Genomic DNA, 12,701 nt, shown 5'->3' with positions numbered 1-12,701 from the left:
CAGATACGTTGCCAGACCGCAGTAATTGGCAAATTCGTAGTTTATCGCAAGAAACTGCAAATTTTCAGGAACTGTGTGAAACTAAAGGACACGGGCTTATATGTAACTGAAGATTTTTTTTTTTTTTTTACAAAAGATGTGCCAGGCCAGAAAGACTCTTTGTGACAGCACAGTTGCAAAGAAGGAACGGAACGAACGTGTGAAACTGGTTTTCGATGAGGTGTCTGTGAATAGAAAGCTGTTTGTTTGGGATGAGGCCAAAAATGATAATGTTGCCTTTTCTAAACACGTGCCAAAGTGACAAGACAGCCCGGGCTCTTTGAAATTGTTAAACGTGAATTACCGCAGCCTATCGAACAACAAGCTCGATCTAGAACACCTGATAGACCTTCATGAATCCGACGTAGTCAAACTTACAGAAACGTGGCTTCATGATGGTATGGTGTCTATGACAGCAAAATTTTGCCTTCCGGGTTCAATTGATTGATTGATGTGGGGGGTTTAACGTCCCGAAACCACCATATGATTATGAGACATGCCGTAGTGGAGGGCTCCAGAAATTTTGGCCTCCATCAAAATTGCAGCCGCCGCAGCCGGGATTCGATCCCGTGACCTGCGGGTTAGCAGCCGAGTACTTTAGCCACCAGGCCACCACTGTGGAACGCCTCCCGGGTTAACGTGTACAAAAAAGATTGTAGTTCCAGAAGGGGCAGAGTTGCGTTGTTGGTGAAAAATAATTACAAGGTAGCACGCATGTCTTTTGCTTCTAGCATTGAAGCTTTGTTTTGTAATCTTTTCAATGAAAAAGAAAGCATTATTATTGGAGTTGTGTATTGGCCCCCAGCCTCAATCCCCGAAGTGCTAGAAAACTTATAGCTGTAGATTTCACCTAAAACAAATCAATCTACCAAGCTTATATTATGTGGATACTTTAACCTTCCGGACATCAACTGGTCTCCGTTTAACGCAGGATGTTCTGACCCCAATCGCGATGAAGCGCTCATGGACATTGCTATCCATTTTGATTTAACGCAGCTATATAGTGATTACACTCGTGTTCAAGACAGCAGTAAATCTATTCTTGATATTGTATTCATAAATGATAATATTTCTGGAGATATTGACTGCGAAGTGGTTACAGGTATTTCAGATTAAATGACAGTCTTGGTTCAGCTTGACCCACTGAAGTACAAAAATGTTGTTAAATGCACACGTGTGGCAGTCTTTCATTCTTCTGAGGATACAGCCATCATAGACAGATTGGAGATAGCCTACGACGAGCTTCGCAAAAGTGTTATTCTGAGTTTGAGCGATGTTATCGCTCTGTGGTCAAAGTATAAAAACACTGCACATGCATAGACATGACTTTTTGTTCATTTAAAGAAAAGCAAGGTACATACGGTTAAACCCTGTATTAAACAAGATAAGGTCCACATTAAAAGAAAAGTTAATTGATTTCGAAAATCACTAAAAAAGCACAAGAGTATCCAAAAACGTTTTCTAATCACCGATCTGTCTCAACAACTAAAAGAAAGAATGAAGTTTGAGCAATGCAGTTTTTACGATGTAAAGATACTAAAATAATGAAGGAATCGCCATCTCATTTTCGGCAGTTTATAAAGCCGAAGTCATCCAATATGGGCTCGTTTGTTACAAATAACGTCTGTACAACAGATGAAACAGAAATAGCCGATGCATTTAATGAACCCTATCCTCTGTTTTTACTTTTGATTACAAAATCATCCCCACTTTTAGCAACTTCAAAAGCCTGCCCCCCATCGAAAATATGAAAATCACAAAAGCTGGTGTATTTGAAATATACTAAATTTGAATATAAAAAATATTTTGCAACGGACAATTTTCTAAATGTCTTTTTAAAAAGATACGCAGAATGGTCTTCTAAATTTCTGACAGTTATTTTAATGAATTCTTACCCAGAAGTGTCCTGCCCAAACATTGGAAATAGCCGAAAATTAAGCCTTTATTTAAACCTGGGAAATCACAATTGGTCTATAGTTATCGCTCAATAGCTTTGACTTGCACATGCTGCAAGTTATCAGAACACATATTACATAAACACATTTCCTGCTTTCTCGAGTTACACTCAGAACTTTCACCAGCTCAGCATTGTTTTAGGCTGGAGTTTTCCACAGCAACACAATTGGTTGAAATTGTCCATTACTTCGTCCTAGCTATACATAACCAGTCACAGATAGATGCTGTCTTTTTAGACTTCACCAAGGCCTTCATCAAAATCTCTCATTGTAAACTACTTATGAAACTTTGCTAAGTATTAAAAAACCCACAACTTTGTGATTGAATACAAGTATACATGACTTCTAGAAAACAGCTTGTTTTTAAAAAATGCTTCTAAAAAAAGCTGCCTGTTATTCGGGTGTTCCACAGGGATCAGTCTTGGGGCATTGCTGTTTCTTCTTTTTATAAATGACATTTTTTTAGATGACTGTGGTGTAAAAATAAAACTATATGCCGACGATTGTGTTTGTATAGTGAGATAAACGCAACTTCTGATCAAAATTGACAAAATTTTGAATTAGATAAAGTGATGCATTGCTGCAGGATAAGACAGATGGCTGTGAATTATGACGAATGTGCTGTAATGACCATAAGTAACAAGAAAAAACCTCTCATATACATATACAGTAGATCATAAATCATTAAATTGCGTCAATGAGTACAATATCTACGTCTTTTTATAACTGATAGCATTCACTGGGATAGTAGTATCACTGCTGTTTATAATAAGGCATTGCCTAAACTTCATTTTTTTAAGAAGTCCTCTCAAGTGTGCATCTACCAGTTGTAAATTCACCACTTTGAAAGCTTTAATACTGCTGATTTCAGAATATGCAATCCTTATTTGGGACCCCTTTCCACAGGCGGACACACTTAGGTTGGAAAAAGTTCAGAGTTAAGGCTGTACGATTCATATTATTAGCAACGGTCTCTAATATGTTACTCAGTTAGATCACCAAGCAGACTTAAAACGTTAACAGATAGAAGTGAAATCGCTCGCCTTAAGTTCCTATTTAAAATCGTCAGGGGCAAGTAACCAAGCCAAAAAATCGACTATATTTCATTTACCAGAGGTTTTTCTACAAGGCTACGACACCGGTACTCATTAGTGCCATTTAAATCCAAGAATTTTTTCTGCTAATTGTATGTGAGTGGAATGAACTCAATAAAGATGTACTAACGGTAGTTGATTGTAACGAATTCAAAGCTCGGCTTGAATCAAAACCCTTGGTCTATTTTTATTACGAGAAGCTTGTCTACATTGTTTTCTATGTACCATTGTATAGATATTTCCCGTTGACATTGTCACTTGAAATTTGTGTTGTCTAAATTCACTGTGTGTGTTAAGAAACTTTGTTATGTGTTTTGTACCACCTTGCTTGAGCCGCTATTATCGAAAATAAATATATAAATAAATAAATTACGTCACGAGGAAACCAATGCAAAAAAAAAAAACGCCAGGCCTGCACGGTAGGCGCAGGAACGTCACAGTGAAAGCTAGAAGACCAGCCTTTCAGAGCCTTTTGAAAACCCTCATTGGGCAACTACTCCAAGCACACTTGTTAGCACACCCACTAGGGCATTATTAATAAACTCTTGGGTAGAGGAAAGCATTCGCTGTGCTATTTTTGTCATTCTTCTGAGAATCGTGGTATCTGCTAAACAGTTGCAAAGAATTTTGGGCCAATTGTACATGCAGTGGCTGACGACGATGAGGAATTATGGCTGAAGCGGGTACGCGCCACAGTTAATAGGGGAACATGAACAAGCTTTTGTGATAATTTGGAGAATTGAACGGCCCACCCGTTGCGCTATTCGCATTGTGCGACAACTGGTTATTTTTTTCGCTGTTTTAAAACACTTTATAAGTCGTATGAAGGCAATTGCTTTCCTGACATCAAGCTTGCCTAAGGAAAGTTTGCCAACAAGTCAAAAGCACCGGCATAGCTCAGTGGTAGAATACTGGGCTGGCACCCAGCGGACCCGGGCTCGAGCCCCACTGTGCCATTTGTGCTAGGTCATGCCTACCTATGGCAACTCTGACAAGTTATAAGCACTGGCGTAACTCAGTGGTAGAATATTGGGCTGACACGCAGTGGACCCGAGTTCAAGCCCTACTGTGTCATTGGTGCAAGTTTTTTTTCTAATTTCACGCGATGTGGTTACGGACACCGGCGGTGGCGGTGAACAACAACTGCGCATGACCCGAAAAGTAATCTCATAACAGCTTTCGCTGTAAAAAGGGGGGGGGGGGGGGGGCTGAGGTGTGGCCTCACTAGCGACCCGCTCTCTGACCAGAGATTGATTGGCCACCCTGGTTCAGTACGTGGCCACTACCTCTCATATGAAAATGCTAATAGGCCCTCGGTCCTCCGCCCTCAGTGCCCAGCAGTCCAAGGGGGCTGTCAGGCCTGCGATGCTACCGTGAATTAGTTGACCGAAGAGAACGGGTGGTGGGTGCGTTATCTACAATAATATTGCTCGCAACATTGAATATACTCATCAGTGAGAAGGTGGCAAGTATTGTAATTTACTTAAAAAAATGTACAGGATAAAGGTGGTACAGGCCTGCGCTCTTATACATCGAGCCGTAATGGTCATTTGAATGAACGCTTATACGAAGCCGTATGGAGTCAGCAATTCATAAAGTAAAGACACAGTATGTTATATTGATCGGCGACTTTAAGGTCAAAGTTAGAAACGGGCCGGACGCCATGCAACGGAGAAATATGACATCAGCTCTAAAAATGTCAGAGGAGAGTAAATAGTTGAGTTTGAAAAACATCATTAGTTACGGGTCTTAAGTACCTTACACAGAAATTTGGAGTTTCGCTTCACAATAGATTCGAGGCACTAAATAAGGTAACCGACATTGGCATTGACACAATGAACGATAAGCTTACTAATGTCATCAAGAGTGTGCAATGGAAGTCGGAGGTACAATCACTGGACAGGACACTGGCAAACTATCTCAGGAGGTGAAAAATCTTACTAATAGACGACAAACCATAAAATCCTCAAATGCACATGACAAAATAGAGATAGTGGAGCTTTCAAAGTTAGTCAATAGGCGTATGGTAACTGACATAAAAAGGTATGACGAGGAGAAAGTTTAACGTGCTCTAAACAGCGGAAATAGCCTGAAAACTGCGAAGGCAAGCCTGTGCATTGGCGGAAATCAGATGTATGCATTAAAGGACAAAGAAGGCAATATCAAAACCAATATGCATATGATAGTTGAGGAGACGGAAGAGTTCTACAGAGAGCTGTACAAAAGCTAAAACAATGAGAATTAAATCTTAAGCTAATAACAACAATAATAGCTAATAGAACTTGGATGACATTAGAATTCAATAAACCAAAAGGCCAAGCAGGATTTCCTACAGGCTTTCACAAAATAAACCGTATTCATATTATCACTAAAACTGCTGATTGGGCGAGTTGCTTCATGATTAATGCTTAACTGGCTTCACCTCTTTGCCCTGGTTGGTTTTAAGATCAATTATTTCTTTTTGACTGTTTTCTTTTCAGGGACTTACTTAGTGGCGTAATAATTTCAGACTGCGCAGTTACGTTCGAGTGATTGTCTTTTTGTCTCGCAGCTGTGACGTAGTTTTCATCGTTTTTTTTTTTGTTCATGTTGTCTCTGTTGTTTCAACGCGTGCCTACAAATGGCCCTGCGTTCGAAAATATAAATCAGTTGTGAGTTCAGCGCGGTTCGCGTGTGTCCTTCTTGGATGTCCCATCTTTATTTGCGCTGGTAAATCTAACTTAATCCTACTATCAACCAGATTATTCAGAAATGCGCGAATAATAATCATCTCCTATTCATAGTCTTCATAGATTATGAGAAGGCACTTGAATCAGTCAAGAAATCAGCAGTGATGCAGGCACTACAGAAACAGGGCATCGACGAACCCTACATTAGCATACTGGAAGAAATCTACAGTGAATCCAGCATCACGGTAATCATCCATAAAGAAAGTGACAGAATACCAAGAAAGAAAGCTATAAGGCAGAGAGACACGATCTCTTCAATGCTATTCAGCATGTTTTTACAGGAGGTTTTTCAGGGTTTAAATTCGGAAGAGTTATGAATAAGAGGAATGGAGAGTATCTTAGTAACCTGTGATACGCGGATGATTTTCTTTGATGAGTTACTCTGCAGCGGAATTACAGCTCATGAATTCAAAACTGGACACGTAAAGCGGAAGAGTAGGTCTGAAAATTAAAAACACAGAAAAGTAATGTGCAACAGTCTCGCCAGAAAACAGTGCTTTGTTAAGTGAAGAGACGTTGGAAGTGGTAAAAAATATGTCTACTTAGAACAGGTAGTAACCCCACAGCCGAACCATGAGAGATTGGGTGGATCCATTCGGCAAGCATTCTCAAATGATGAAATGTAATCTACCACTAACCCTTAAGAGTAAGATATAACAGGTGCATCCCTCCAGTGATAACCTGCGAAGCAAAAACATGGAGGCTTACAGGAAGCTACCGCTTAAATTGAGGACACCGCTGTGAGTGATGGAAAGGAAAATGATAGGAGTAATCTCAAAAAACAAGAAAAAAGGAGAGTGGGTCAGGAAACAAATGGCTATTAACGATATCATAGTTGAAATCAAGAAGCAATAGACATAGGCCGGGCACGAAGCGCGGAGGCAAGACAACCGCTGGTCATTAGGCGTAACGGGCTGGATTCCCAGAGAAGTCAAACGCGAGGGGGGAAACAGTAGGTGGGCCAATGAGATTAAAAAGCTTGCAGGTGTAACGTAGAAGCAGAAACCACAAGACCGGGATGATTGGCGAATCATGGGAGAGGCATCTTCCCTGTAGTGGGCGTAGTCATGGTGATAATAATGAAGATGATGTTGATGATGACCAAAACTAGACTGCGTGTATTCTTCCTAATGTGCATTTCAATTTCCGCCTATTTGTGGCGTCATAATCTTTTGTCATAATGAATCAACTCGACAATGCCCCTACAAAGTCCATCCCTCATGAGCTGCTGAGACTGTACCCATTCTTTAAATTAGGTTTCATTCTGTCCAAGTGGCGCCAGCTACCGTCGACTTGAAGGTTGCACTCTAAGTCGCAAAGGAGCGAATAGGAGCGAAATTGGAGTAAGTGCTGCATTTTGTCCCTGAAACCAACAGTTAGTCCGTGGAGGGATTAACTGCAAGACGAGAGTGCCGTGTGCAAACAGAGGGAGGAACTGTTAGACCATGCGGAGCAACGCTTACTCCCGTGGAACTTGCCGGCACAGAGGCGACCTCGAAGGAATGGTCAGCATGCGCGTAAGCAAATAGTTCCCGAAAGCAATGAGCTGTTAACAGTTTGAGTTCGTGTAAATGGTCTTGAGAACTATGGCAACTACGTGAAGGGGAAAGTAATATTGTTTATATAGCATAAATATAAGCAAATGTGTAAGCTCCCATCCTCAAAAAAAAAGGTGCTCGCGCTCAAGCTGTATCAATGCGTAGCGTGGTGTTCTCGTCAAAGCAACCCTAGTTGGTGTAGTGCTGTGCATGTGTCATCGTTACGTGGTTGTGATTGCTGTCTCTTGAGGTGCACTAAATCATCTCTGTGCCATAAGAAACGCGATCCGATACTAGAATGAAGTGCTACGCTATCGAAATGCTACGTGCCAACTGTAATATCACCTGAAAGGTGAGTGTAAATATGACTGCCATCACTCCGCAAGATTTACGTTTGTGCTGTTGATGTGTAACGAGCACCGCTTGTTTAACACTCACATTCTTCGCGAAGAAAACCCGCATGGTTAGTGAGCTCGCACTATACAGCGTTGCGAGAGCTGCCCCGTCTGCTATAGAATTACAAATGTGCATGAGCCAATGAAACGTCGCCATTAGCTCTAGCAAGAACAGATGTTCATAAATTGTTTTATTTTCAATGCAAAACACATAAGCATTGTTCTACAGAGATTTCCTCTCCTTTAAAAAATTCATTTAACCCTCACACAATGCCATCTTTTACAATGTAAGCAACTAAGGTCAGCAGTGAACATTGCATGTAGAGCTTGGCTTGACACCACTGACACAGGCAGTCGGCGATCACGTCGGCAATTTTGCTCGTTCGTAGCGATGCTAGGCATGTTTCAGTTTTATACCTCTAAAATGAAGTCCAAGCTTCACTGATAAACAAGTGGGCCCACATGCATATCGCAGTGAAAGCTTGAGGCGTTCAACTAGAGAACGGGCTTCTTGAACTTCATAACACGTTTTGAACTGTTCCATTGCAATATGCCGGGTTCTGTGAAAAAGCAGTTTTCGTTGAATTTTTAAGCGATTGGACGTAACTACAAGTGCAAAAACAGTTCTGTCTAAAGTAATAAATGCTTCTAAAATCACTTTTTCCAGAAATCTATGAATGAAAGCGTTGCGCCTTCCGAGAAAAGTCAATAGCTTGCAGCTACGAACACGCTCTCAGCAACTGTCGATGGCGTAGATGCACTTCGTTAATTTGGCTGGACAGCATCCATTCCAATGAAGCATTGTTTTTTTATTGTCTCTGCTAGAGTGTATATTTTGTACTAATAAGAGGTGCTGAATTTATGTGTGCGCACGATGGTGCAGCATTCACAGGATTCGCTGAATAAACTTGGCTGTTTCTTTACACGTTCTCGTTTTTCTTTTTCTCATTAAACAGACATTTTCGCTGAACAACATTACCAACCGCGTTCTGTGCTCTATAAAGCGAGCAAGCTTGGCACAGCGACATCAATATATACGGGTACATTTATATATACGTATACGCTCATCAAGCACACAAATGCACCTGAACCACGCGCGCAGAAATACCTACTCAAACGTACTTCACATTTGCATGGATGTGATCACCTAATGGTTGCTTGCCAAACACTGACGGCTTAAGACCAATAAGAAATCTTTTAGAGTTTCAGCAACATGGAAGAACGCGCAGCGTCCAGACGGTGCCTACATATGCCCCGGTAATTTTCACTCTTATGAACTTGAGTGTGGTATAATGGTTTGCGTACGCGACTGCTGATCCAATGGTCACGAGCTAGAATCCTGTGTATCTGTCGTGAATTTTCTGTAGTTTATTTTTGAGTTTATTTCTTGGGTATTGATTGTATATGTCGTCAAATGCATTCGTCAACCTCCAAGTTCCCGGTAATTCAGCCAGAAATTTTAATGAATTGATTTTTTTTCGACAAGGAGCAACTGATGGGACTAACAGTTGGTCCCTACGCAGTCAGTTCTTCCCATACAAGGGTAACTTTTACTCGACATTTCGTTCCTCAAAACTGCTGAGGACTAACAGTGCGTCCACTGACAGTTACTCCCGAAAGGACGAATCGTTCATCCTTTGGGGAGTAATGGTTGTAGCAATGCAGTTACCACCCAAAAAAAGGAACCACAGACCCCTTTTCATCTTTTGCGGCTTTGAGTGTGTGGCGTGATCAGCTTCATTTGTTTATATTTTGGAATATCTTTCTACTGGATTTATTCCAAATGCATGACATGTTGCAAGTTGTTATCCGAGCCATGAGGTATCGCCACTGTCGAAACGAAACTGCAACATCGCACCGCCGGTGTGGGTAATCAAAACGCCACCTAAGCCTTCCTTCCCATCGTTTCGATTTGCAAGCCTTCCAAGAAGTAGGCGTGAAAAACTGTCTCCTAATTAACTTTCGGCCATTAGAAGTACGTACAGCGCGGACGTTGAAAAATGCGTATTCACGCACTTTTGGAATGGGCTGCGTGAGTGGGCTCGGTAAAACCGGGACGTGTGCAGAAGCAACAATACCAACGGTTATGAAATTGCGCGATTGGCTTCAGATCAAGATGACGTGTGCCAAATACTGTGATTGGAGTGATGCAATATCTTTAGCTTCAAAAGTATGGATACTTCAGTGGTTCACGTCAATCTCACCAGCGACATCTTAGCGCGAATTGGTGTATTTATTCATTCAGTGCGAGAGAGCTCCCGCATACTCCGAACATTCAGTATACGCACCCTTTTACATAAAAACGCTTATGCATCTGCGGCCCATATGCAAAGTACCATATGTGCTAAGGCGCTGCTCAGGTGCCTTTCGATTTATGTAAATATTGAGTTCATCCCAATGAATGGCATAGCCCGAGTGGCCTGACGTTCAAGTGTATAGCCCGAACGTCATGCCATTCGGGCTAGGCAATGTGGCTGCTACTTTCGAGCGCATGATTGACAACATCCTGTATGCCTCAAATGGCAGACGTGTCTGTGCTACTGACACAATACTGCAATATTTTCAAGCGGCTTTTGCAACAGCATCGCTTCGAAACGCTGCTCACTAGCCTCAGTTGTGTCGGTTCACAGCTACACCTAAAGAAAGGCTGCTTTGATGCTCGGCAACATCTAATCTTATAGGTCATGTAGTCTGCCCCGCCGCGGTGGTCTAGTGGCTAAGCTACTCGGCTGCTGACCCGCAGGTCGCGGGTTCGAATCCCGGCTGCGACGGCTTCATTTCCGATGGAGGCGGAAATGTTGTAGGCCCGTGTGCTCAGATTTGGGTGCACGTTAAAGAACCCCAGGTGGTCGAAATTTCCGGAGCCCTCCACTACGGCGTCTCTCATAATCATATGGTAATTTTGGGACGTTCAACCCCACAAATCAATCAGGTCATGTAGTCTCTAGGAATGGTGTTCTCCCAGACCCGACGAAACTGTTCGCTGTTGCCCAGCAGCTTTCTGGGCCCATGCTCACGTTTTTTTGTTGTTGTTGTTGTTGTTGTATTCGAAATTTTTCATCCATCATATTCAGCTTTTCTGTACCCAAAACAGACAGTGGCCCAGCCGGTCCCATGCCTGGGCCGCTGTCTGTTTTCAAGGGCGTTTTCAATGGAATAAGTAATTTTTTATCTGTTTTTTTTTGAAAAATACAATTTAGAGGTTGAACGTTGACAAACGTAGACTACAGGGTGCCTCTGGGAACCTAAACGGATGAGATAACTGCAGCGATTATCTTGTGGAGAGCTTCAATTCTGTTCCCAGAGCAGTTAAACATCATACAATGGGATTCTACGGAAATGGCGAAAAAGTGGCCTATTTTTTCAAGACAAAGACGTTCACTGCGCTAAATCTGAGCAGGTTATAATAAGGGTCACTGCATCGTATGTAGTTCTGACACTCAACTTTCGACTGAAGTTACTCTCAACTTGCTGAAGCTGGCAGAACATTGTTCCCTAACGCGCGTTTTGCAATGCGTTACTTCAGATGCTTCTGGTGTGCTTATAAACCCTTGCTTACCGACAGTGGCTCTGCGTCATTCGTGGCTGACATCAATAGAACAAAATTTCTTTCAGCATCGGGAGCGTGGTCTGAACGCGATTGGTTACCGGCACTTAGATTACGAAGAGAAGGCTGCTTACTTCTTCAACCGCCTTGGGCATGTTCGCAGGCCGCTCACCAAGGACCAGCAAGGCTGATCAACCCACCCGCAGCAATGAGCAACACAGTCAGCGTCCAGGAGATTTTGGGCGAGGCGCGCCGCCTGGTGGAACGTCTGCGAGCACAAGAATGCAACGTTGACCGCCTGCTGGTTCAGGCGCAGGCCCTGAACCAGGGCGCAGAGGCCATGCGCAAGTACCCCCAAGAGCTGACCCAGCAGGAGATTCGGCGCATGCGTCAGCTTCATGAAGAGAATGCCGAGCTTGTCACTGCCCTCAAGGAGCACCAGTCGGCTCTCCATTTAGTAATGACGAAGTATCGAGAGCACGTGGCACGTCTGGGCTCTGTGCGCCAGGCCGAGCATTGCCTTGGTGAACCGGGCTGCCACCACCTCCCTGACAAGATCTGCGAAATGGTTGAGGTGATGCGGCGTGCGGCAGAGATTGACGAATCTTCTGGGACTCGCCAGACAGAGACCCTGGTACGCCTAGCCACTGAGAACGCCGTGCTGCGGCAGCAGCTTCACATTGGTCAGCGTGCCGGCTCTGACGGACTCGCTGATGTGGAAGTGCAAACCGATTCAGGAATTGTAGCCAGCCCGGAATGAAATACATTCCTTGGTTTCTAAAGGAAAACGTCATTTGTGGCCGAGGGTGTTAGTCGTGCAGTTTCGGGGCGCAACATCATGGCGCTGACATAGGTTCAACGCCGCGCGTCGGGTTTTTTTTTTTTATGGTCCGTGAATTGAATCACCGGTACCCTACAAGATGTCAACACAGAAACAAAACAAAGAAATTTATGTTTCGGTTCCATTTTCAATTTTTCGCTGTGATCTTAAGCAGTATTTTTGTTTTTCTTCACTTTTTATTACTTTTAGAGCAAATACTGCATGCGTATTACAGTCTTCTTGTGTACATTTGTAATTCTCACTTTACTCTTTTGAATATCCTAGGAAAAAGTATGATCGATCAAGTTAGATTTAACAAATCTTGTTTTTATTACGCGTATTGTGGTGTAAACTCCTTTATTCAATCTCATGATTTTGTTGCGATTTTTTCAGGTTCCTACAATTCACCGATATAAAGAACACGAATTAAGAGAATAGCGACAAGGCACAGTTTACGACGAAATTGTAGTTTTTGCCGTTGCTTCTTTAAATGTGAAACATTTCTTTACTTTCTAGCTATCTATTTCTCTAACATTTATTTATCTATCCGATGAATTTAAAAGGTAAATATCGAGGTCCCAGCT

General features: G+C 42.5%; 1 protein-coding gene across 1 annotated transcript in view; it reads left to right on the top strand.

The window, feature by feature from the left end:
* The window catches only part of LOC119162199 (FGFR1 oncogene partner 2 homolog), a 62,606-nt gene extending 50,357 nt beyond the window's left edge, over positions 1–12,249 (top strand). The window contains exon 7 of the mRNA XM_075879227.1: positions 11,461–12,249. Coding sequence (XP_075735342.1) covers positions 11,506–12,057 — 552 coding nt within the window. The 5' untranslated portion in view covers positions 11,461–11,505 and the 3' untranslated portion in view covers positions 12,058–12,249. The remainder of the gene's footprint in view (positions 1–11,460) is intronic.
* The last annotated feature ends 452 nt before the right edge of the window (positions 12,250–12,701 follow it).

This window comes from Rhipicephalus microplus, chromosome X, assembly GCF_043290135.1.
Source record: "Rhipicephalus microplus isolate Deutch F79 chromosome X, USDA_Rmic, whole genome shotgun sequence".
NCBI lineage: Eukaryota > Metazoa > Arthropoda > Arachnida > Ixodida > Ixodidae > Rhipicephalus > Rhipicephalus microplus.
Note: the sequence above shows the minus strand (reverse complement) of the source record. Positions and strands in the feature narration are given on the sequence as shown.